This window comes from Lissotriton helveticus, chromosome 7 (assembly GCF_964261635.1).
Source record: "Lissotriton helveticus chromosome 7, aLisHel1.1, whole genome shotgun sequence".
In the NCBI taxonomy this organism is placed as follows: domain Eukaryota; kingdom Metazoa; phylum Chordata; class Amphibia; order Caudata; family Salamandridae; genus Lissotriton; species Lissotriton helveticus.
In genome coordinates this window covers 606,224,713-606,251,816 of record NC_136068.1, presented here as the reverse complement: position 1 = coordinate 606,251,816, position 27,104 = coordinate 606,224,713, and the positions used below count along the sequence as shown (strand labels likewise).

The following is a 27,104-nucleotide window of genomic DNA, read 5'->3' as shown; positions in this document are numbered from 1 at the left end:
CGTTCTTTAGCCCACTCTGCCACCCCAGTTCAGACATGGCCATATGCAAATCAGTCTGACCCTGTGCCTCATGGGAACAGTCCAGCCCGAACTGCCAAGCCATGCCTTCCCTGGACCGGAAACAAGCTTCCAAGGATCGGTTTCTGGCATTTCAGCCGTCTTCAGCCCGGCTTGCTTGAATCCAGTGGCAAAGTGAGCAAGGGACTCGCGTCTGAGCATACCCTGCCAACTTATGGCGAACAAAGCGGTACAAAAGGGGGTGGTGATGGATGGAGCATCTGAACAAATCAAACCATCTCAATCTGTACCAGGCAATTCTTGTGGCCAGGCTCACAAAACCCAAATCTTCAAAGTACACCATGCACCACACTGCGAAATGTCACCTTTCTGACAACCAACCTTGGTTACATTTCTCTGGACCATTTAGAACAGTCTTAAATCTCCTCTTGCTGGCTCCTGCGCTCTGCCGTACTCCTGTTTGTGCACCAGTGAGCTTTTTCTGACTCCCTGAAGGCTATGGGGCGGGAGCGAAGCATCAACTGACGAACCATGCTTGTGAAAGGACTGGAAACTAAAATCCGCCTGTCAAAAATGATCAAACCAGCCTGACCCTTCCAGAGACGGCAACGAGAGTGATGCTGTGGGGCTTCCATGGCTGCGTCATGGCGGCCCATCCGGTTTCCATAGCATCCTCTTGACGAGCAGCCTACTCCGTAAATGCTGAAGAGCAGAATGGCCAGTGCCTCATTCTCATGGCCACTGGAATGCGCGAGAGCACATTGTGGCAGGGATGACTAAATTATGCGGCAAGAAAAGGCAAAGTATGTGTGCGTCATGCAGTGCACTCTGTGGCAGTATTTTTGATCATTTTCACAAATTAAGTCTGGGATAAAGGTTTCACATCATTAGTACCCGTTTAACTCTCGAATACTGCAATCACCTGGAAGGTGAAAAGTTCTTGTGAAGTCTGCCACCACATGTTGTACTTTTTTAAAAAAAAAGTTTGCTTGACCCAGAGGCCCGTTTTTGTTAATCTGTGAATTGGACAGCAAATGGATTGTGGCAAATTATGTAAATATATAATTATTTGGAAGACACCACCGTTCACTATAATTCCAGTGACCCAGATCATTCTTCAAACACAATACTAAGAATTCACACGAGACTTTAAATAAATCACTGACACAAAGTTTGGTCAAATGTGCAACTAACTCCTAAGCTACTTTTAGTAAACTCTAAACTAGCAAACAAGCTCATTTTCAGTCTTGAGTGAGACCCTGAAAATGCAGGCTGAAAGACTGACTGCTGCAAAACTGGAAATCCACACGGTCACCTCCTCCATCGGTGGTCTGTCTTCGGACTCTCCATGGGCCTCGCTCATCATGCCACACTTGATACGCCTTGCTTTGGGGTTTACTCTGGACACTTTTAACCTGATGACTGTTGGTATTTAAACCGGCGACAGGATCCATCTAGTGAGAGAACTTCAACAAATAGAAAATGTAGGTAGAGGCCTTGTAGAGTCTACCCATGATCTGCAGCAAGGCTGGGGTAGGGGCTACTGTTGGTCTGACTACTTGCAGGGGTGGCTGATGGCTCTAGCTTGTTGAGGGGCAGTGGGCCATGGGGCAGTAGGCAGGGACTGGTGAATGGCAGGAAGGCTGAGGCTATCCTATGGTAATGAGCCCTTCGCCCAAACCTAGTTTTATCAGCTCTACATTGGTGGGGGCTTCTGTGATGCTGGACAGCCGCTGACTCCATGGTGCAGAGATGGAGGGGGCAAGGAATGACAGACCAGTTGTTGGGACGGGGGATGAGCACGCGGAATCCTTACTAACATGAACATCTCATTTACTGGTCTTTGCTTTTACCCGGCTATAGGTTGTACACCAACATCCAGTTGGCCAGTAAGCTGACGTCCGGCTGCGACTACTCCATCTTCAAGGTAAGCCTGGCTCGGGCGGCTTGGATCCCAGGGGCCGTATTATACATTGTGATCGTTTGCGCCTATTATGATGAATGCGCTGCCCCCAGGGAGCCGCGAATGTGAAAACTCAGAGCAGCGGCTCTATTTTCACAGTGCGTGTGCACCAGCCTGCAAGGGGATGTCTGGCGGGTCCATGGTGTTCGTTACCCCCTGCAGAGGGCAGCTGTCAGGAGGCACACAGACAGTGGCACCTTTAAGATGGCAGTTGCGCCTCCAGAGGGCTTCTTTGACTGTGCCCCTCGTCTGTAATATGGCGCCGGCACAGTCAAAGGAAATCCATCATTTGCATATGGCAAGCCCCTATGCAAATGAGGGAAAATCCCTCTGATGGTAACCCTGGCACTTTAAGAGCACCAGCGCTATCTGTATTATAGAAGGGGATGCACAAGCGTCTGCGCCCCCTTCTATAATACCAAAGTGCCCCGGGGGCACACAAAGCAGGCGCAAACGCCCATTGCTCCCCTGGGGAACTTCTTGTAATACGTCCCCTGATGGCCTTCTCCTGGCTCGGCCTTGCAGGAGCAAGGATACGGAGCACCTACAACTGGCGAAGCAGCGCTCGTCATGCAGTCCAAACCACACACAAGGGGCAGACAGTTTCTGCAGAGTGACCCCTGGGAAATTCCGAGAGCTAAAAGGCCAGCTGTGCCTGGGGTCAGTCACAGGTCAGGCAAATCTACTGACTGCATAGGTTCGAGGTAGCATAGAATGCTAATTGGTTGCAGTTTGAGGAGCTGCAGCTGGGATGGCAGGAGTTTTCTGCTTTTGGGATGGGTGAACTAAAGGTCTGCTGCCAGCGCAGCTTGTGAGTGGTCTAATATGCCTCCATCATGGCTTCAGGCCGAACCAAGTGTTATGTTTGTGTGGCTTGTTTATTTTTCTGGCAATGAGGGTTTTCTATTGGGCTCACAGTTTGCTAATGATATTAAATGGGTGTTTTTTGCTGTTTTACACAGCACAGACTTGGAGAGAGGACATTAGTGCTTTACATAAGAACCAGGCGTTATATTTGTAGGAATGAGATGAAGCTATTTGCCCAGATGAGCAAAGGCTGGGATTCCAACCTGGTACCCCCGATCCATGGCTGGCAGCTCTGGCCATATCTCGTCCCCAATATTCTCAATACACCGCCTTGGCATGACCTTGAAGTTTGATAGAACTTTACCGTGGGTAGATTTCTGGTGGCGCAACCTCTGGGCAGGTTAGTAGCGCTTCTACAGCTTTCAGTTGGCTTAGTCCGGTGGCTTGGTGCTGCAGTGGCTTAGTAGTTGTGGCATACCTCACAGAGGCCTGGATGCCATTCAAACTGCTTGTCATTGTCTAACCCTTCTGAATATTTGTGATCAGAAAGATGGAGCCCTTTAACGCTGGGTTTGAAATTCTCTTTTCTGCTGCAGGAAGGCATCGAACCCATGTGGGAAGATTATCGCAACAAGCGTGGAGGGAGGTGGCTGATCACGCTCTCCAAGCAGCAGAGGCACACCGAGCTTGACCGCTTCTGGCTGGACACGGTAAGTGTGGGTACCAAGTACAGGGTGAGTGATGGAGGTCCTAGCCATGTTACCAGAATGGCAGTAGGTGGGTAGCTGGAATATGAAAACATGATGGTGCACTTTGAGACACAAGTGTAGTGTCACAGGTTAGCTAGAAACGCTCTGAGTCAAGAGATGTCCGTATTTCTCACTCTGACCTTCCCTGTGCCTTTGCTTCCAAAACAAAATAGTGCCAAATATATTATCGACTGGTTTCTCTGGGCTCTCGTACCATTAGATTTTTCACAGGCAACACATTGCCTTGAGCCTTTCTGTATCCCCTTGAAATCTTCTGCTGCCCAATGGTGCTGTATGTGGGTCTTCTGTTAAGGTGGGATTCAAAAGTACCTGAAAAGCAAAGCACTGTGCAAGCTTCAAACTAAAGCTATGGGACACATGGACTTTGAAGAGCTAATCCCATTCACAACCTAATCCCCAAAACCCAACCTGGGTGCATAATAGTGCACTTTTTTGCTGGTTCCTCCACATCCTATTGTTGCCCACAAACGTTTACTCAAAGGTCTCGGAGATGCTTTCGTCTTAGAACTAGTGCCCCTCTTCACATATTGGCAGCTACCAGTAATTGTATGGATTCTGGTTTCTTGTATACTTCCAATTCAGACCCCGCTTTCAGTGTTGGTGGCTACACATGCTCCTTCCCTTGGTGCAGGGTTGGTTTCCTACTTCACTTTGCCTCCTGCTAGAAACCTATATTGCATTTTTGTTTTTGCTTCAAGTTTCCTAGAATAACTGATACTTGAGCCCTGGTTATGTAATGTTTGAATGGCTAACAGGTTTATTTTTCCAACAGGCCTAGGTTTCAAAGGTGTTAATAAGGTTAATATGGAGTTGTCTTGGCCTATTATAAACTATTTAAGATCTTGCCCATTAAACACAATCCCTCTTTCCCTGACACCCAAGACATTGTACCTGTCAAACGGGACTGTTCCTTATGTGGTTGCAGGCATTGCCTAGTATCCTGGTGTAAATATCTACTAATGTGTTAAAGGTTTAGTCGGGTGAGTGGTCTCTCCTGATAAGCCACTGCTCGATCTCCATTCAGGATTTAGAGGGGGAGGAGGGGAAATCAGATACGTTTTTTTGGCTCTGACTTTACCTTTTCTTAGCTGTCCTGAGGTTTTTTATTCATCCACTAGAGGTCTTTTACTACTGGTCTGAGTGTGTGGGAGCAAGACCATACCACCACATTTTGGGTACCTCGATTTGAATAAGACCTATTACCTCCTACAGTTCTCCAACAAGTGGAATTGCCTGCCAGGACAACCCATCAACACCTATTGGAGTTAAGCAGGCCAAATAATTGATCCCACTCAACAATTGAGGTGTAGATCAATAGAAAGTTAAAGGTTTTATTAAGATCTCAATTATGTGATTAAATCCCATAAAGGCTAAAATGCAGTTTATACATGGTTACTTGAATATAAAATACATTGAGGAAAACGAGATGAGGCGTTTGGCAAAACAGGAATAGTTTGTTTAAATAAACATAACCACCGGAAGAACAGTTACAGGGTCTGAGGACTCTCAATTTACTATGTCTGTGAACTTCTGTTATACAGCTAATTGTAGGTAATATAAGGTTTATGTTGATCATATGCGGAGAGGAATGTAAGTTGCTGCCTTTGGAGTCATTAATTGTCTAATGGAAATTACAGATTGGACCTCTACCATGGGTGCACACAATGTGACCAGTGGGTAACGTGTCCAGCTGTCCGGCATAGGGAGCACATGACCACTGCATGTGCTGTCCTGCATAGGGAGCACATGACCACTGCATGTGCTGTCCTTATTGGCTATGTGCTCCTAACTCATGTGGCATCTGACTTTATGGTGTTTAAGGAGCACGCTTACCCCTCTGGCCATGTGTGCTTTATTGGGGCCAATCTCCCGTGCCCATTATGTCGCTGCCCCCATCAGCGTGCTTGATTTAAGGTTTCCTGTTCGTGCATAGGTCGGCTGGCTGGGATGTCTTTGACCTGAGCCCAGCCCAAATAGCCTGGAGCTCTTTTCACGAGCTTGATGTAGCAACGTTTTCTTCAACGGGTGCTGGTACAAGTCAAAAGTTATTTTCATGGAATGACCAGGGTTGGGTGTGTTTATCTACCAGGGAACAGTCCGCCCTATTATTGGGCGACTGGAGTATAGGCCAACTTGCTGCATTGCCAGTAATCCATCAGCATGGAGGAGCCCCACTGCATATCTGGAATGTGCATGATCACATCTGTGTTAACATTTGTGCCCATTGGAAGCATTCCTTTACCTCAAAAACAAGGAATGCAGTGTAAGTTTCCATACAATTAGGGGTTGCCCCTTCCTGCCAAGTGTATTCACCCACCTCTGTCCCAGATTTCCGGACATAGGGTGGTTGTGCTCATTCAACCCTCCCCAAGCAACACATTCCCTATTCTATCCTCAAGTTGGACATCCCTACACAGGAACTTCATGTCTGGGACCACTTGTAACACTGTACAGGTACGCTAAGTGTCACCCTCTGTTCATAGATGGATGCAGGAGTAGATGTTTGTGGATGGAGTAGGGGGTTTTGCTACCTCCAAGAATCTTTTCTCAGGGAAGTCTCTGGGCAAATGAGTATCCTCTTCTATGGTGTCCTTTCTATGCACCCTGTCCAGCTCGGTTTGGTTATAATTAGGTTCAGTAAAGAGATATAACACAGTTGGGTTGGTGTCATATTGGGTCAAATGTACTACTACCCTGTGTTCTATCTTGTTGGGTTGGATCTTGGCCCTGATTCTGTATAGACCTAGATCAAACAGGCATTTTGCTTTTTCGGAGGCTACCTCTTCGGATAAGTAAAGCCTGTCTGTGCCTACTGCAGGTGGAATCCACAAACAGACTTAACATGACCTGGCTGTTTGGGAGCCAACTGCGGTCATGTGCTGGTACCATGTGTTATGCAAAAGGGCAATGTGTAGTGCATTTGGGATGCTGGTGTTCTGCTTAGTGTAACTGTAGGGGACATTGCAGAGGTCCCTATGCAAGCGTTGTGGTAACTTTGAAATAGACTCCTTTTTACTGGGCAGTTCCTCAGCAGTGAATAAGTGTTACCACTCATAGAAGACAGAGTACATAACAATACAATGATACGTAACTTTTAATTTGACATTGCAGGTCTTGGTATGGATCCCCAGCAAGGAGTCTATGGTCCTTTGGTGGCTGTGGTTTCCCTTATCAGTACAAACAAAGTTGGCAATGTTAGCTCAGTCTCAAATGTACACTTCTTGTCCCGACTGGGGTGTTTGATATGACAGCTGGGTGTTGATGCACTTGAGGGTTTGGTGGTTGACCTGTTTGGATAACAAGTTCATTGTTAACACAAACATTACATGCGGGTCGAAATCAACATTTTGAGTTCTAGTGTTTTTATACCAAGGGTGTGTCCTCCACACTCCTCCAGTCCATATTTTAGAGGTACCGGAAGGTGACCCCTTTCTGGTATCTTTTGATAGTTTTGGGGGAATAAGGGTGATTATTGATTATCTGTGCAGATTACTCTTTGAGCCCCCACCCGTCTTCCATTCCCAGCTGGATGCTTTAATTATTGCAAGATGTGTGGGGGTCTCATGAACATAGGGATGGATAGCTTAGCAGGGGTTCCATGGGTGTCACTACTTTTCCATGAAACTTCTCGCTTGGTGTGTGCATGAAGGTGCCGCTGGTGTGAGTTGCGTCTTTTTGGTCTACATGTGCAAGGGAAAATTATGAGGGGGCATGGCACTGTTTAGTGCCCCTGGTGGTTGCAATGTGTCCCGAGATCACGTGTCCATTTCGGGAAACAACCTTTACAACGCAACTTTTACAACGCAGTACCATTACAACGAAACTTTTACAACGCAAAAACTATTACAACGCATGTTTTTACAACGCATGTTTTTACAACGCAGGTACCTTTACAACGCATACCATTACAACGTAAGTATTGGTAAGTATATAATTATATTTAAAATGTTATATGTTTGGATTTTGTTAAGGGGTATTTTTAGGGTTCAGGGTCAGTTTTCAGTTTTTGGGTAAAGGGGTATTTTTAGGGTTCAGGGTCAGTTTTCAGTTTTTGGGTAAAGGGGTATTTTTAGGGTTCAGGGTCAGTTTTCAGTTTTTGGGTAAAGGGGTATTTTTAGGGTTGAGGGTCAGTTTTTGAGTAAAGGGGTATTTTTAGGGTTCAGGGTCAGTTTTCAGTTTTTGAGTAAAGGGGTATTTTTAGGGTTCAGGGTCAGTTTTCAGTTTTTGGGTAAAGGGGTATTTTTAGGGTTCAGGGTCAGTTTTCGGGTAAAGGGGTATTTTTAGGGTTCAGGGTTAGTTTTGGGTTTTTGGGTAAAGGGGTATTTTTAGGGTTTAGGGTCAATTTTGGGTTTTTGGGTAAAGGGGTATTTTTAGGGTTCAGGGTCAGTTTTGGGTTTTTGGGTAAAGGGGTATTTTTAGGGTTCAGGGTCAGTTTTGGGTTTTTGGGGTAAAGGTGTACAGGATAAATTAAATTAAATATTTAAATTAAATAAAAAAAATTAAATTAAATTAAATTACATTAAAATTAATTAAATTAAATTATTAAATTGGAATTAATTAAATTAATTAAATTAATTAAAATAAAATAAATTATATTAAATAACATTAAATTAATTAAATTATTTAAATTAATTAATTTAATTAAATTACATTAAATTACATAAAATTAATTATATTAAATTACATTAAATTAAATTAATTAAAATAAATTATTCAAATTAAATAAATTAATTAAATTACATTAAATTAATTTAAATTTTATATTTCAAAAAATATTATATACTTACTAATACTTACGTTGTAATGGTATGCGTTGTAAAGGTATCTGCGTTGTAAATACATGCGTTGTAATGGTACTTCGTTGTAATGGATCCTGCGTTGTAAAAAATGCGTTGTAAAGGTAGTCGTTGTAAAAGTATGCGTTGTAACGTCATACATCCATCTATTTCAGTTCCCAGCAGTTGGGATGCCTCGTAACCCTCCCTTGTAGTGCCTGGTATCTTGACCTGCCTTTTATCTGGAAACTTTTTTTTTCTAACTTAGGCCTGTTTTTCTTTGCACAATCTATTTCCTCATTTGTCATGTTGGGGAGGGAGGATCAGAGGCTACTCTATGGCCCCCTTTTTATCCCTACCTATACTGCCTTGTGTACATGGTCCGAGCAAACTGCTCTCTAGATGGTACCTGAGGTTTGAAGCATTTGTTAATCCAGGGCTCGACAAATCCGCCCGCTCGCTTTTGCGAGGGAGAATGGAAGAGGACGAGCTATTTTTAGGTTCTACTCGCCCTTTCTGGCGAGTAGGAAGTCAAACTAACTTTTGTCCTCTGTCTTTGAAAACAGAGCAAAAGTGACAAGATAACATGATTTAAAGGCATTTTTATTGCTCATAAAGGGAATGAGCAATAAAGATGCCTTTAAATCTTATCTTGTCACTTTTGCTCTGTTTTCAGAGACGGAGGTCAAGTGGGCTGGAGTCAGGTCGAGGGGATTTTCCATGGTACTAGACTAGCAGGACTAGTACCATTTTTAGGATTTGTCGAGCCCTGGTTAATCTCAATGCTTTATCTGCAGGTGAGTGCATCCAGTGTCCTAACTTCATCTAGAGCTGCAGTGGACATTTGGGTCACTCTTCCCAGGAACCCCCACCTCTCTTGGACCATACCCAGCTTACTCTCAGCATACTTGGGCCTGCTGACCCTAGCTGGTGATTAAGATCTCAATGGTTGTGCGTTATAAGGGCATGGCACAGTGACCAAACTTCAGAAAAGTGAAATAGTTCACAAAGCATAGAAGGCTGGCTAAGCCCGCATTTGCCTTGCAGCCTAAAAAAATGTGGAACTGAGGGCTTCGTTCAAAAAATGTTGTTTGCTGGGTGTTAATGAAAACAAAATACCTGGGACTGCCTTAGTAATCTGCGACATCTGGTCACCCTGGTGAACCCCCACAACAACTGGAGGATTGGACTCCACATCATGTGGATGCCTCCCAGCTTATTGGCTCTGATTGTACTGTGCAGTTTTTGGGATTCTACCATCCTACTGAAAAAGGAGCCTCCACTGGACAGAGGTTTCTAGATATCTAGAGACTCGGTTAGGACTACGCTCCCTGATGGAAACATTGCTCCCAGGGCGGATGCCTGAGAATGGGGACCTTTTGTCTTGGTGATTGGAACCCATCCCTGTTGACTTTGGAAGTGGGAAGCAGAGTGCCTGCTTTTTAAATACATTCTATGAATGCCGCCATGCCCCCTTGTCAGACTACCCTCCTTGGAATGCAGCCAACAATCCCAACCCTGGGTGATCAGCAGCAGAGTGGGGCCTTATCTTTCTGAGGTGCCCTAGGGGACATGGCTATTCCACGCTCCCTTGGGGTCGGCATTGATTAACTTTAGTGATACCCAGTCGACACAGCTGTCTCTCAATCTCTCGAAGCACGTAAAAATGTGAATTCCCTCTGTCATACTGTCCTTTTGGGTTGATAGTTTTATAGGGATAATGCAAAGTGGGTGGTAGTTACTCCTACTTATGCTGGAGGTTTCTTAATGAGCATATGGCTGTGATTGTGTGAAGGCGCTACCTTCCCATACAGTTAACCCTCCCTGCCTGGTTGTGGAACTGGTCCCTAGTGATGCAGAGTTCCATCTCTGCAGCCTTGTGGTTGTCAAGTTACCCGATCTCTGCTGCAGGGGTGCGGCACAAGGGGCTGAGAGTAGGGTACACTCATTTCCCTGTGCATGGTTTTGTGGATGGACATTTGCGGTTTTGTGGTGGCTGGGCAAGCCTGTGGCTATAGTAACACTCCCTATTATCTGGTTGCTGGCCACCTCCCTGGCCTCTACCACAATCGCTGGGATGGGACCATCTGGTGTTTTGAGGTGGAACTCACTTGAGGCTGGTGACATTTGCACAGTCATGTTCAACTCAGCCCCCTTGAGGGCGATCTTTTTCAATTTGTGTTAGACAATTTAGTGGCGTCTCTGGGCTTGCTCCTGTTTTTCTCTATCCTTTTCTTGCCTTTTGTGGATTATGTAATATATGGGCTTGTTCTCCTGCCAGGGTTTGGTATCTAACCCAACCACGCCATCTAGCCCACTCTCTCTCTGTGGGTAACACCTTTATAAGAATATCATAGAATGCGAATTGAGGGACTGCATCTATCCATGGTTGTCCTTTCTCTTGTCCCCATCATTCCCTCATTCTATTCAAGAAATCTGTTATGCTCTCCCCCGACATCAGTCTCTGCCAATAACCTTCCTGCATCTGGGCTCTCAGAGCTCCCCATATCTGGTGCCTCTAGGAACTGAATACGGCCCAGTCATGCTCTTATCTGTTAGGGTAATTGCTGGAATGTGGGCTTGGGCGAACATCTAGTTAGTCTGTTCCCCAATATGGCTACTTAACAAGCTCTTAATTACACCTATCGCTAGGTTGATTCCTGCAGTATTCTTCTAGAAGCATAAAATCCATTTCCCTGCTCCATCCAGCAATGACAGTAACTGTCAAACCCCTTTTTATCCACCTGAGCCTATGGCACAAATATAATCCCGGACGTGGCGCTCTGTAGTAATGGGTACATTCTTCAGGCGACTACAGGTTTCTTCCCAACATGGCGTTCCCATCTTTTTATGCATTCCTTCATTTAGGGGAATTCTACTTGGGATCTCCTCCATGTCACATGTGTTCCTCTGCTATAGCTGTCCTCTGGCTCAAATGATCCTTCCTTTGGCCAAGGTCAATCATATTGGTCCCTTTCCCGTAGTCCAGTAGGCCAATAGGTGGCAGAATGGGCACAAAATGATCTCCCCTTCTCACTATCTCCCTCGGGGTTAACTTATCATTGTTTGCTCATGTGGAGCAGTGCGCATCCTTGTCGCTGCTCCCCTCGTGTGCACGCAAAAGCACCATCTGGTTTTTCCAGCATCTTGGTTGCATTAGTACTAGGTTCACTTGGTCTTTTATTTCCTTTTCAGCCCTTCTCATTTGGCGTCAGATTGGTGAGGCTTTGATACCTGCTACAAGCCTCATTTAATTCTGCTCCAGATTCTTCCCCGGTCGGTGCCCAGTAACTGCCCCACTTCTCTCAGGATTGTGCTGCCCTGTGTTCTTGCTGTACTTCTGCATGCATGCTCTCTAGCCTCAGCTCACACCTTTAAACCCAACCCTGTCTGGTTTGCCTCCTTCCCTACGAGCTATGCGCTGATCTTTTTGCCCAGGCTTAGCCTTCAAACTCACGGTCTCCTAGGTTACCTGGGAAAATGGTGTAGCCCAACCTTTGTCATCGGTTCTCAGGGGAGTGGCGTGCCCTTCCTTATCCTCACTAGCTGAACTATCTAATTGCCACAAACTTACCTGTCGCTTGTATGTCCGCCTGAACTCGTGAGTTTTGTTTACGGTTGAGGTCCTATGTGTTAGGCGTGATAGACGGGAGGTCGCGCTTTAGGGGACCCTTCCAAGGATCTTGGTTATGCTAGAAGTGTCTGGGTTTGCTGGCCATATGGTTTCTGATGCTTGGGCGTAACTGACTCTCCGTGGAGGCGGAGGTGATTGTGGGTGCTCAGATTCTACTAATGGTGGATTTGAAATATTCTAATTCAGGACGAGCTGGCGTGAGCACCTCCATTCCTGCATATGGTGGGGGAGGTGCTGACTCTTTGCTTGCTACTGGTATTGTAGGGCTATCGCTCTTGGCCTCTTTGAAGATGGCCCATAATTCTAGTAATGCCTCTCTCCTGACTCTTTTCTAATGTATATTTAGTTTTTGTTTTACTATGCTCAATTGCATTGGTGTCCAGTCTTTCCTCCTTAAGCCAGGGACATCTGTGCGTGCCATTCTTGGCAAAACATGCATTTCTGTGATTGTGAGGGGAACCTGGTTTCCTTTTTTTTTTTTTTTTTTGGAATCCATGACAATTTTAGTAGTTTTGTGGACAAAATAAGACACAAATCTTTTTGGGACGGTTTGCTCCAACTGTGGGGACGAGCGTATGTGGTGCATTTTTCCAATTTTACATACTAAGAACTTAGCGCTAATCGTAGATACATCAAACTTTAACATTTCAATAAACACAGATCAAGCATATGAAGGGTGGCAACAGGTGGAAAAAAGCAATATTAGAACAGTATCTTCACAATATTCACTTTTGTGCAAAATATTGTTTGCAAAATAACAGTACCCTTTTATGAAGTATTGAAACTTAGGCGAAAAACATGCAATATTAGGACAGTATCTGCATGATATCAATTCTTGCACAATAAACAGTTTGCAATAAATGGCACCATAACATATGCACATTAAACCAACTCCACAAAGATTGACAGAAAAAAGTGATTGCTTTGTCAAAAATGTCTTGGTCCTCTTCTAGTGCATGCTATCCTATAAATAGGGGAAGCCCTGCCGCTTTACTAAGTGAGCCTGATAGCCTGCCAATATCGGCTCTGGGACTAAGGTAATAGTAAAAGATGCGGAAAAAGGACTAACTCTAACCACAGGCCCCTCTTGGCCACACACAAGCTACAACTAGTTTCCCATATCAAAATATTTTTCTGTCTAAATCACACCTGTGGTCAAGCAAACCATCTACCATGTCATGCCCAGTGTCCAGGTGTACAGTCTGTCACTCCCAGCTCCCTAAGAGTAAAGTCTGTTATGGCCAGCGGTCCAAGACATCAATGCTCCTCCCTCTTTTCAGATACCAATAGTGTTAAGAAACTAGTAGCACTGAGAGAACTGTTAGGCAAAAAAATTAAATTGAGGTCCAACTCTGCCCAATCAGGGTATCTCTATCACAAAAATGGCATCCTGGGACTTATCAAAGGCTATAGAATACATTTTCACCTTTCCTAGCATGCTGACTGTCGGAAAAAGGTGACATCCGTGGGATCGCCTCCAAGGCCGCCTTATGACTACTCAGTTGGACATATAAAATAGGTAATATGCCAGACTGCCAGTGGCAGGCCGCTCGGGTTATCTTTTTATGCTTCTCCCTAGTTCACCATATGCTATATGCTTTAAATTTGGTTGATGTAGTAAATTACCCTCTGTGATGACTGTTCAGGACACTTCCACCTTGCAGATTCAGAACTTCCAATAAATTGCAGTGTCTTCTCACCTTCCTTGATGCGCAAATGTGAATCTGTTGAGGTGGATCTCCTTCCTTTGGCTGCAGTTGGGTTTGAGGTACCAATTCGCTCTGATTGTGGCTTGCCAAAATTTTACTCAAACCTGAAATACTTTGGGGGAAAAAAGAGAACAGAGGTCTTAGGGAAAATGCGAACAGTTTGTTAAAACATAGCAGCCGCGAGAACAGTTACAGGGTCTGAGGACTCTCAATTCACAATCGGCCTGTGACTTTCTTTTATACAGTTCATTGTAGGTAAAAGGTTTCTGGTGATCCATATGTGGTGAGGAATGTAAGTTGCTGCTTTTGGGGTCGTAAATTGTCTATGGAAAAATACAGGTGGGCCTCGACCTTGCGTGGACACAATGTGGCCAGTCGATAACATGTCCAGATGTCCGGCATGGGAAGCGACTGATTACTACGTGTTGTGTTCCTATCAATCAAGAAATTTGTATAGCGTGCTACTCACCCGGAGGGTCTCAAGGCGCTTGGGGGAGGGGGGGTCCGCTACTGCTCGAACAGCCAGGTCTTGAGTTCCTTCCTGAAGGAGAGGTGGTCTTGGGTCAGACGGAGGTGGATGGGGAGGGAGTTCCAAGTCTTGGCTGCCAGGTAGGAGAAGGATCTTCCTCCCGTGGTGGCTCTTTGGATGCGTGGAACGGCGGCGAGGGCGTGGCTGGTCGATCGTAGCTGGCGGTTTGGAGTGTAGAAGGTCAGGCGGTTGTTGAGGTATCTGGGTCCCAGGTTGTGGAGGGCCTTGTGTGCGTGGGTGAGGAGTCTGAACGTGATTCTCTTGCTGATGGGGAGCCAGTGCAGGTCTCTCAGGTGTCCAGAGATGTGGCTGTGTCGGGGGATGTCCAGGATGAGTCGAGCGGAGGCGTTCTGGATGGGTTGGAGTCTTTTCTGTAGTTTGGCTGTTCCGGCGTAGAGGGTGTTTCCATAGTCCAGTCGGCTGGTGACGAGTGCCTGGGTGACCGTCTTCCTGGTTTCGGTGGGGATCCATCGGAAGATCTTTCGGAGCATCCGTAGGATGTTGAAACATGACGATGAGACGGCGTTGACTTGTCTGGTCATCGAGAGGGAGGAGTCCAGGATGAAGCCCAGGTTGCGTGCGTGGTCCGTTGGTATGGGTGCGCTGCCCAGGGCAGGGGGCCACCAGGAGTCGTCCCAGGCAGAGGGTGATGATCCCAGGAAGAGGACTTCCGTCTTGTCTGAATTCAGTTTCAGGCGGCTGTTCATCATCCACTCAGCTACGTCTTTCATCCCTTCGTGTAGGTTGGCTCTGGCGGTGGCGGGGTCATTGTTGAGGGAGAGGATCAGCTGGGTGTCGAGGCATAGGAGATGATGAGGTTGTGTTGGCGTGCGATGGCCGCGAGGGGGCTCATGTAGATGTTGAAGAGGGTGGGGCTGAGAGATGATCCTTGTGGTACGCCGCAGATGACTTCGGTGGCCTCGGACCTGAACGGGGGGGGGGGCGGACTCTCTGGGTTCTTCCGGCGAGGAAGGAGATGATCCACTCGAGTGCCTTCTCTTGGATTCCGATGTTGAGGCGCTTCACTCCGGTGCGGTGGCAGACCGTGTCGAACGCTGCGGAGAGGTCCAGGAGGATGAGGGCCGCTGTTTCCCCGTTGTCGAGCAGGGCTCGGATGTCGTCAGTGGCTGTGATGAGGGCGGTCTCGCTGCTGTGGTTGGCTCGGAAGCCGGACTGCGAGTGGTCGAGGGATCCGTTCGTCTCGAGGAAGGCGGCAAGTTGTCTGTTGACGGTCTTCTCGATGACTTTGGCAGGAAAAGGGAGGAGCGAGATGGGGCGGTAGTTCTTGAGGTCGGTGGGGTCCGCTGATGGTTTCTTCAGGAGGGCGCTGAGTTTGGCATGCTTCCAGCTCTCCGGCAAGGTGGCGGTTTTGAAGGAGCAGTTGATGTCCCGGAGTTGGGGTGCGATGACGGAGTCGGCCTTGTTGAAGACGTGGTGGGGGCATGGGTCGGTTGGTGATCCGGAGTGGATGGTGTTCATCGTGCGGATGGTGTCTTCGGTGCTGACCGGGGTTCAGGCGCGGAGGGCGGTGGTGGGGGGGTGTTGGTTCGGTGGTAGGGTGCGTGGTCTGTGCGCCGAAGCTGTTGTGTATGTCTGCAATCTTGCTGTGGAAGAACGAGGTGAGTGAGTCGCAGAGGTCTTGCGAGGGAGTGATGTCGTTTCCGGCGCTGGGGTTGGAGAGCTCTTTGACGATGCTGAAGAGTTCCTTGCTGTTGTGGGCGTTGTCTAGTCGTTCCTTGAATGCTGCCTTCTTGGTGGTGTGGATCAGCTGGTGGTGGTTGCGGGTGGCGTGCTTGAGGGCGGTCATGTTGTCTGTAGTCTGGTCTTTGCGCCAAGCTTTCTCGAGGGTACGGCAGTTCTTCTTGGAGTTCTTGAGTTAGTCGGTGAACCAAGAGGCTTTCTGGCTGCCGGGTCTGCTGGGCGGGGTCTTCAGTGGTGCGAGGTTGTCGGCGCAGTTGGCGATCCACTGTGTGAGGTTGTTGGCTGCTTGGCAGGGGTCCGTTGAGCTGGCGGGAGGGTTCCGGCTCAGGGATGTGGTGAGCTGGTCGGTGGTGGTGGGTCGTGGTCCTTCTGAAGCTGAAGTGGACGCAGCTGTGGTCTGTCCAGTGAAGTCCGGTGGAGTGGCTGAGGAGATATACTTGCTGGAGAAGACTGGGTCAAGCGTGTGTCCGGCGTAGTGGGTGGGGGTGTTCACCAGTTGCTTGAGTCCGAGGTTGTCCAGCAGGGTGGTGGTGTTGCTGTCATTGTTGTTCTCCAGGTGGAAGTTGAGGTCCCCTAGGAGGATGTAGTCAGGGGAGGGCGTGCGGGCTGATGAAGTCTGCGATGTCTTTGCTGAATTGTGTGCGAGGTCCCGGGGGTCTGTAGATGAGGGTGCCTCCGAGTGTTGTCTTGGGGTCGGTGTGTATCTGGAAGTGCAGGTGTTTGGCGGTTGTGAGGGTGTCGTCGGAGTTGGTCGTGATGCGGATGGTCTTCTTGTGTACGATGGCGATGCCGCCTCCAGTCTGGTTGGCGCGGTCCCTCTGGGTGATCTTGTATCCGTCCGGGCGCTGACATCGGTCCTAACATGTGGCATCTGACTTTATGGTGTTAGGAGTACGCTTACCCCCTCAAGCCATGTGTGCTTTATTGGGGCCAATCTCCCTTGACCATTGTCTGTGGGACTGATCTAAGGTTTCTTAGTGCATTTGTCTGCTGGCTAGGTGCCACCCCACCTGTGACCCATCAGTGACCTTATGTCTAGGTCTCAGAGCTTGCCTGACTCTGTATTTACGAGTCGTGGTTGATGTGGAGTTCACAATGGTTGATGTCATTAACAATGGCGCAATTTCATTCTCTTAAATGAATGTATCATTATCCACAGTAGCATCAACTTTTCCATATTGACATAGTAAAAAATCGGAAATCCTTACAAGTCCCAAATGAGCATTAAATAATAAAAGCGTTGGAAGGCAACCAAATTAAGTCTGCCCATAGTCTCAAAAAAATCATTGAAAATCTGGCTTATCCCCACAACATGGGGCTCTTATATACAATTCTTGTGTAACTAATTAGTAAAACTGCAAATTCATCATGGTTTGATAGTATAACAATTCGTTAGCAAATCAGAAGTGTTAATGTCATAACCATAACCCATTAGCACTATCCCATTTTTAAGGAAGCATTCAGCATCTTCCCAGGCACTGCCATCTGGAGATGTTTGAACAAAATATGAAACTTTTCACCAATCTCACTTCATACAAATGAGACTTGTCAACAAAGTGGAACTGCAGCAGAAAGCCGTTGGAAGTTGCAGCATATCAGGAACACTAGAAACGTAATTAAAAGCTCTGTATTCATAACTAGACATAAACCATTACATTAGCTGTCTTCATTCTATGGTGCTTGCGAGGAGAAATGAATATCAGGAGAACAAGAAGGGAGGGGATGATTTTAAGAGTGAATGACAAACCGCATTCTTTTTAAATAAGATGGCGTTTTCACAAAAATGTGGCATAACTAAATCATTTACTCCCATACATCATATTAAACCAGTTGCAACTGTAATCATGTTAACTCATTTGCCTATTGGATCCCACATAAAAAATATTTCTATTTGCTGTGCAACATAGCTTTTGAAAAACTCTTCCACGGTCTGTTATAAAGTGCACAGGTGCTGAAGCTGCTTGGTTCTATGGAAATAATTGCTTAGTGGATTCTGAGACCAAGCCATTAATGATGAAGACAAATATTGAGAAGTTTTAATTTAAGTAAAATATTTCAATATGGAGATAAAAAGGCAAAACATTTGTGTCTTGGTTATAGCCACAGAAGGCCCTGTCCCTATAGGTTACTGCTTTGGTTCAGGGGAGGTTAACAGAAAAATGTGGGTTGATCTGAGGCAGTGGTTTTGAATATACCAAAGATTCTTCACTAGAAAGTCAAGGTTGATTGCCCTATGCAGTTACCTAAAAATTGACTAGGACACAATGTAATTGGTACGTAATGGAACTACTACAGTAACGGGGTGAGAAATTTTGCTAAGTGAAAAATGAGGGCAGCAGCATTTTGCACCAATTTTCGCAGTGCAGATTGTCCAGGACCGCTAAATAAAGCGAAATCCCATAATCCAGCATCAAATGGAATAGTGCATTTTTGACACATGGGGGTGGTTTCCAACAAATGGAAGAATAGCTTGGGGCGTTAAGTTTAAAACAAGGTTTTGATACCTTTGCTATCTGGGTCTTCAGAAAAATCTTGCTGTCAATATACATGCCCAAACTGCAGTGATGGCTGGTGACATTTAAGTAGTAGGGTGTAAAAGATGGGTATGACTTTTATGTAGCAAGCCAACCGAGCATGCAAAATGGACAAATGTGGGGTCCGGACATTTCAATTTAAAAAAAGATGAGCAAATGGTACATATATTAGACCTGGCATCTTTTGGCATGGTTTCCCTGGTCTTTTTTTGCCTCTGGCTTGTTTTTGAATGTGTGCAGATTTCGTTTTTGCTTGCTTTAGGACACTAGCATTAGCCAGCAGCGGTAAAATGCCCAAAGTGCAAGTGCTCCCTGTCCAAAATATAATGGAATTAGGTTTCTCTAAGATTGGCCTGCTTGATTTATTAGTAAGGCCCCGGTACAGTGCACCAGGTGAGACCATGGCCCGTCCAATGCTACTTGTGGGTCTGTAGTACTGATTGTGCCACCCCCATGATTAGCCCTGCAAACATGTATTGGGCCTGCCACTGAAGTCTTTTTGTGCAGTTTTAAACTGCCATTTTGACCTGGCATGTGCACCCACTTGTCAGGCCCAAACCGTCCCTTTATTACATGCAAGGAAGCCCTTAAGGCGCACCCAAAGTAGGTCCATTGACAAGGTGCTGTCTTTTTGAAAGGTAGGACTTTTACTGTTGCGTTTTGCATGTTCTAGTAGTGAAATACTGCTAACTTCGTTTTTCGCTACAACTGAGCCCAGCTCTCCCATCGCTTAGCGTTGGAGCTGCTTTGTAACATCTTACAAGTTTATCTTCCAATTGGGAGCTGATAGAAAATTGGAGTTTGGTGTCTGTCTGGACTCCCAAATAAAAAATGCATCTTTTAGTGAAGTTCTTGTAAATTGCAGGTCTGAAAATGCCACTTTTAGAAAGTTATCCTGAAATGGAGTGCTTCAGTTGTGGACTATGAAGGCTGGAATCAATACTTTAGAATCTACATGAAGGAAATTCCTCCCAGACCATCGACCAAACATCGATTTTCATAGAGAACCCATGTGTTCCTACGATCGTTACTAATTTGTCCTGTTATCTACAGTTTCTTCCAGGTTATACTCTTATATATCAAGCATATTACTGGTTTTCTTTGGAAAAATTATTTCTTGTGCGATGAATCACATCTTTTTTTTTTTTTTTAGATCATAGCACTTTTTTCTTTTTACAAAATTTTTGAAAAAGCGTGCTCTACATTTGCATGCATATAGACCTAGGACAAGACTTAACATCAACTGAAACACAACTTACTTGACATTACATAGACATATTGTGACTTGATCAAGAACACAATTTATGTACAACAAAACAATCACTTTATCTTGATTACAATATTAAACTTTGTTTGCAGACAAGCAGCTGACCCATTGCAGTTGCCTGACTTGTGTCCTGTACTGTAGTTTTTGGGACTTTTGACCCTTTAGTCCTCTTTTGAGAAGTGCTGAATGCTGCAACTATGCCCAGTTAGAGGTTGGAGTCAGAGCATGAGTTAGTCAAGGTTGGAACCAAATTACCCTCTCTCATACTGCACGACTTATGTGCACAAAAAGACCCTGATGGTGGTTGCTCTTAGCCCCGTGTATATGTACGCCAATGCATTTTGACCTTCCAATATGGGCCTGCACTGTCTTGGAAGGGCTTCTTCAGGGCTATTTGACTTTGTGGACACATGATTCTGGCTGCTTCATGAACATGAACACATTAGCGCGCTTGTGCATTGCTGGGGACTGGCTATGCCCTGAGCCACCAAGGTTTGAAGTCTGGAGGGCGAAAATGTATCGACTAGCTAATCTTGAATTAAGCTTATATTCAGTAAAGGGGGCGACGAAACGCAAATTATGATTAAATATTTGGTAGCTCTTTGTTGCTCATATGAACACTTGAACGTGCAAATGTTGGACATTGTCACCTGATTTACGATTATGAATATTATGATTTTTGCTTTGACTAGTCATGTTTAACCCTCTGACTCTTCATATTAATTGGATTGCCTTTTGTTTGTAAGCTGTGTATTTTGGGACCTAATTCTTGATTTATGATTTGTTGCTGAACTGTGGACCTAAATAAAAATAAAAAAAGAACATGAACACGTTATATGATGTAATTAGCCAGTATGTTCCATGTTCCGATTGGTAGGCAGGTCCTGCGTGGATGTTGGACCATAGTGTTTATCAGGCTTGGACCATCTGTCTATCTTGGTCCTTGATCCTGCTTTTTTGTGCAGCTCTTGCAGTATCTCCGGTGTGTTCATTCCTGGCAGTGTGGGTCTCTGTATTCCAGACTACTGGAGTTGGCATTTTATTACTTTAATCATTCTGTGCCTCTTCCTGTCTCTGAATAAATGTCTGGGTCAAGATGACAGTTCGGCTGTTTGGGAACTCACTCTAGACAGTCGCACACAAAGGGAGTGGAGGTGTGCCCTGCATATCCAGATGGCCCATCACCTGGCTGATGGGTCTTCCTGACCCAGTGGCTGGGGGAGTAGAAACTGACACCTGAACAGGGCTGTGCTCCCCCTCCCCCGTAGTGTCTGGAGCCAGGAAGGGCTGGGTCTTGTGCATTACAAAGACTTAAGTTTCCTACTTCAAGGGCTGAAATGGGCATAAGTACTGGACCTCTGACCCAATAAAATATGAACACTTCTGGACTGAGGACATTCGGCCAGTAAAAGCTGTGCTGCTGTCAGGAGGGACTGCCACTTGCTTAGCTGTGCTGGCCTGCTGCTGCTTCTGTCCTAGGAGTGAAAGGGCCAGACTTTGCTTTATACATCCTGCTTTCAAGTTTCTCCAAGTTGAACTTGCCTCCTGTTGGACGTCTGAGGGCCATCAACGACTTTACCTGCAGCGCCTGGGCTTTCCGGCTGAGAGCCCTACTCTGCCAAGCGGTGTCCAATCCAGTTGCTGGGCCATTGGAAGGGAGTTTGCTGTCTTCAACAAGAAGAAAACTGCATATTGACTTCAAGTGACTTCGGCGCCGCTCTGACACTGCCTCTGCCTGCACCGGATCCATGGTCTGTGCTCAACATAATGAGCGCAACTTGCAACAAAGGCCACAATGCTGCCTCCGCAGAACCAGCACAAAGGGAGTCAGCCCCATGTCACTGACGTTTGTGGCATCACTCTGCTGCACTGGTGGCCCCATGGTATGACATAGACACCACACTGCCAGTGGAACAGACCAGACGCCTCACCGCCAACTTCGCATCACCTCCCCTGTACCGACTTGCAATGACCTACACTGACAGTAAGCAACAGCGCACCGGAGATGCCTCTCCTTCCCAGTGCCTCACAGCGTCTTTGTTTTGTCATAGTTTCCAAGGGACCGTAACTGGCATCTGTACAAGTACGTAGCCGGCCCGTGCTCTGAGGTCAGCCCTGAACTAGTGTTTTTAATCTCAATAACTACATTTAATCTTTAAGAATTCATCATTTGATTTCTGTATGGTGGATTTGTCATTTCAGTTTTTTATTAAGATAAAGTGGCAATTTTTCTAAACTGATGTGGAATACTTTTGTGGTGTTTTCACCATGTTACTGTGTGTACGTACATATACTTTACACATTTCCTCTTGGGATAAGCCTGACTGCTCTTGCCAAACTGTCAAAGGGCTGAGCAAGAGTTATTCTGTGGGTGTAGCTACTCTGATTAGAGTGACTTTCCGTGCTTGGACAGTGTGCAAACCACTGCCAACAAGAGACCCCATTTTTTTTTTTTTTTTTTAAGATGTATTTATTTGGTTTTGTCACAATATATAAATGAGCATTTCCCCCCCCCCACCCCTTCGTCAGGCAGATACAAAAAGAAAGTTCATGCAGAATCAAATTATACAAAGATCTAGTTCCTCCATTAAATCCATTTCAGTAATTTCTATATTACCAAAAAACGCCAAGTGTCTCATAGTTAATTCTTATATTTCATACATTACTTTGGGCTTGGCACCATTCCAGAGGCGGTGACCAAATGTTCAATCCTAGTTTACGTTTTCTCATGCCCTTCCCCTTATAGATAGCAAAAGTGGCCAATAACCTCACATGCTATTGTTGAAATGAGGGTGCTAGCTCAGCTAGCCACGCTGATGCAATACAAATTCTTTGGTCGGCCATAGTAATAAACAAAAATTCAGCTCCTAGTCCACGGAGATTAGCATCCGTGGCCCCTAGAAGGATCATTTCTTCTGTTAACCTAATAGGTTTTTTCAACACACTAGAAACAAATCTCTTAATTTCTTGTTTCAAATGGATTAGACCATCACAGGTGGCAAATATAGGTAAACAATCGGCATTGCAGATTTGGCATCTAGGGAAGCATGTTCCTTTGCCCGAACCCCACTTAGCAATTTTATCAGGAGTGTAGTATAGCATAAAGCATGTTTTGTAGAATTGCGCCTGCAATTTGGTAGACCTAAGACATGATTGTAACATTTCATAGGTTCTAGTAAATTCTTCAGGGGATATACCGATTTTATCATGCCACTTTTGGGCGGTTTTTCCTAAATCGGGGAAAATAGTGTTTAAAAGGGCATATATTTCCCTAATAGAGTTTATCTTTGTGGAAGACAATTTTTCAAATAGTTTACTTTTTGGTAATAATCCTCTCATACTTCTTCTGGTGATGTAGTCTCGAATTTGTAAATATTTAAAAAAGTCCCGCCTATCAATTAGGAATTTCCCTTTAAGTTCTTCGAATGAGCGAGGCCCCGTAGAGTATCCGAGGCAGCCGAAGTGTTCCAGCTGCCTCCCATTTCTTCATGCAATTGTCTCTAATTATTTCTGGTAGATCAGTTATCTTCAAAAAGTGTGTAGTAAGAAACGTGCCCACTGCCAATCATTTTCCTAATTATTTTTAAAACCTTGTATCCATTTAGTAAGGTCTTAAATTTCACTCTTTTATGATAACTGTCATACAGATGGCACCAGAGATACCCTGTACTTTGTTCTTCTATCATTAATTCATAAATAGATGGCTGGCCTTCCCGAGGTCTCTCCTCATCCCTATCAATTTGCAATAGTTCCTGGCTATTGAGTAATACAGCGGCCCAATAATAGGCTTTCAAATTTGGAAGGGTGAGTCCACCCCGTTCTTTTGGTAGTCAAGAGTTTATAAGCGCGTCTAGGTTGGGTGTAGGCCCAGATGAATCTAGAGAATGTACGTTCCATAGATTTTAAACAATGATCGGGAAATTCTAAGCAAATAGCTCTGAATAGGTAGAGAAGTTTTGGAAAGAAAACCATCTTCAGAACGTTAACTCTACCCATCAGAGATAGATGTAGGTTATCTAATTTGTGGAGATCTTTTTGCATAGTTTTCAATATCTGGTTTACATTAATTCCCACCAGGTCTTCTAATTTGGAAGTGAACGAGATCCCCAGGTAGGTAGCATTGTTCACCACTCGAGGGTCTTTAAATTCAGTTTTTTCATTTATCACAATTTGTGTTTTTCCCTGATTGAATGCATAACCTGAGATTTTGCCATTGCCTCACTCGTAATAGCAGTCATAGCTGTTTCTGTATTGGTAGTAACAATCGCAATATCGTCTGCGTAGGCAAGTGTTTTGGTAGAAAGATCATGTGATTTTATTGGTTCTATCGCTCTGTTTTTTTCCAACCTCTGGATGAACGGGTCGAGGTAAAGCGCAAAAAGAAGGGGACAACACAGGCAGCCCTGTCTAGTTCCCCTGGTTATACTAAATTCCTTGGTAAGGCTACTGTTGACCAGCACCATAGCCACCGGGTTAACATATGGTTGTTGTATGGCTTTAGTGAAGCCCAAGGGCAACCAGAGTCATGGCAGACCACAAAAACTGCCAGGAGACCCTATCAAAGGCTTTCTCGGCATCTAGGAGTACCAGAGCCATACGGTCTCCTGTAATCCTTGACTGATCAAATAGCGTGATCACTCTATGGACATGATTAACTGTTGATCTTCTGGCACAAAGCCGTGTTGATAGCTAGCAATGACCTTGTGGATAATGGGGGCTAATCGGTTTGCTAGTAATTTGGAATATATTTTTGTATCTGCGTTTATAAGAGTAATTGGTCTGTAAGACCCTAATTGCTCCGGTGGTTTGTTTTTTTGGAAATATTATTTTTGCGCGAGACCAAGACTTAGGTGGGTGTCCCCCTTTAAAGATGTGCCTCATTAGCTTCAATAATAATCTTTCAGTTAGTCTATAAAGGTTAAAAAAAATTCTGAAGATAAGCTGTCTAACCCTGTTGCTTTGCCCTTTGGCAGATTTTTAATTATAGTTACTATCTCCTCTGTGTTGGGGTTTTCTTCCAGCATTGTTTGATCTGGTTCACGGAACCTAGGTGAGCTGACATTTTCTAGATACTCTTCAGTTTTTTTAGCATTATCTCTCCCCTCGCCTCTATACAGAGTGCTATAAAATTGAAAAAATGCTTCCCTAATTGGTGGCCAACTAGTTCGTTCACCTCATAGACCTTTTCTTGGTTAGCCGTAGCTTTTGTAACAGCTTTGGCGGTTATAATATCCATAATAGCTGCCCTACCAATAGCCACTTGATTCTGTTTTCTCTTGATCACTTCAGCCCCAACGGGCCCCCTAGTGTCCAGTATTAATCCTTCCTCAGCCTAAGTTCTTCCTGTAGTTCCTTCATTTTTTTGGGGCTATACTGTTTGCCTTTAGTGAGTATTGCAGTTTTTCCCCCCGGATCCCAGCCTTCAGTGCATCCCATACTACATTAATTGAGGCACTTTCTAGATTGTCTTTTAGAAAATTAGGAATCCATTCCCGGCATGTGTGCAATATCTCGAGTCTACTAATAGGGATTTTTCAAAAGTCCATGCTCTGGGAGCAGCCGACTTCTGGCCCATATCCATAGAGCATCCTAAAGGGTTATGGTCCGAGAGGACTCTAGGTAGTTTGTCGATTTTTGCTTTGGGATTTCAGTGAGTTTGACAATAGAAAAAAGTCTATTCTGACATGGTGTGATGCGGATGGGAGTAAAAGGTATAGCCTGGATCTTTAGGGTGAGAATTTTGCCATCCATCTATAAGCCCATGTATACTGCACAGTTCTTTTACAGCCTTAAACACCTTTGGCTTGTGACCAATATAGTTCCAGTCATCCTTCATGGACCAATCCCAGGGGTGATTTGTTAAAATCTCCGCAGATTGCCACCGGTTGTGGCCAATGTGCAAGCTCATTAGCAATTTCGTTAAAGATAGAGGGGTCATCACTATTACTACCATAGATGGCACAGATCGTCAAATATGTGGCCTGGACCTTTGGCCAGGATATCCACCCCCAGTACCCGAGCCCCTTGGGTTGTTGCACACATACGCTTATATCCTAGAGATTTTAGTAGGTGTGTTTGTGAGGCCTCAATATGGGTTTCCTGCATACAAACTATATTGGCCCCCATTGATTGTAATCCTATAGATACATTTTGCGCTTTCTTATCATTTAACCCACATATATTTACTGATGCAATCTTTAATGCCGCCATACCCTTGATTTGTGGTGGTCTATCCCATCACCTTTAAGTGTTTCTATGGCCCCTTTTCTTGTCTGTCTGTGGCATTTCCATATGCCTAAATATTCCTGCCTGAACTGATCCACCTTCATATCTGTATTAGCATTGGGTGCCTGCCTGACGTTCCCCCCTCCCCCAACCCATTTCTAACCGCATTTTAAAGCAATTTAATTTAGTGAGAAAGCAAGGTTTATAAAGCAGTGGGTACATAGTCTTCATATTAAAATCTTTAAAACTGCTCCATATTTTACTGCATATGCTCAAGTTACTGTCATGGGAAAACTGTACAGCGGAACAACTTCAGGCCCTTTAAAGTGTGAGCTTGTCCAGTGTCTTGCACTGCAACTATGGTAGCAAATGCTCTAACCAGGCTTTGGGAAGCACCCACAGCCACTGGCTGCAATCAGTCATATAGCAGTATGTGCAGACAGTTCATGTGGGATGAAATAAGTGGGCGATTGCTAAAGGAACCTGTCAAATATATGTGATTCCCATTTTGTGCCACTGCTCAGTATTTTGGTTTCTCGGGAGATGTTGTTGCATCCAGATATATCAAAACTGACATAAATCTGAAACCTGTCAGAGCTATTAACTTTGTAAATGGGTATTCGCTGTTTAAGATGAGTAACAATGATGTTACAAATATTGGAAAGGTTTTAATGCTGAAATTGAGGCTGTGAATGAATATTGTGGCTTTTGGAAGGAGTATTGGCCTTCAGTTATGCACGCTTTGTTATACATTTGTTGGACTGAAAATGCGTCTAGCTGACTCCTTCTAGCATTGTACCAGTTAAGCTAGCATTTGCTGCACCATTTTCGTATTCAGTCGCCATTTTGTGCCATGATCGAAATAAAGCTTCTGTCTCCCGGTCTTCCTCAGCAGAAAGTATTGATTGTTTCTCTTTATATTCAATGTTTAACTTTGCTGCACTAATGAATAGGTCGTTCTGTTATTGCATGCCTTTCGAAGTAGGTAGCCTTGCTCCCACTCTCAGGGAGACTGGCACTGGCTGGGTAACCTTGAAACTAAGATAATGTGTACCTGGTCTCAGAATGGTAGATTGTCCATCTGTACCTCCTTTGTTCATCAGTGCCCAGGCTGGAAAATTCCAGTCTGGGCGGGTCTTAAGGGTGCTGGAAATGTATATCTGGCTTTACCT

At 45.1% G+C, this 27,104-nt stretch overlaps 1 protein-coding gene across 1 annotated transcript in view; it reads left to right on the top strand.

The window, feature by feature from the left end:
- EIF4E1B (eukaryotic translation initiation factor 4E family member 1B) overlaps positions 1 to 27,104 on the top strand; it is a 53,339-nt gene that overhangs the window by 5,489 nt on the left and 20,746 nt on the right. Inside the window, exons 4-5 of the mRNA XM_078650616.1 lie at positions 1,882 to 1,945; positions 3,385 to 3,498. Of these exons, the coding sequence (XP_078506742.1) occupies positions 1,882 to 1,945; positions 3,385 to 3,498 (178 nt within the window). The remainder of the gene's footprint in view (positions 1 to 1,881; positions 1,946 to 3,384; positions 3,499 to 27,104) is intronic.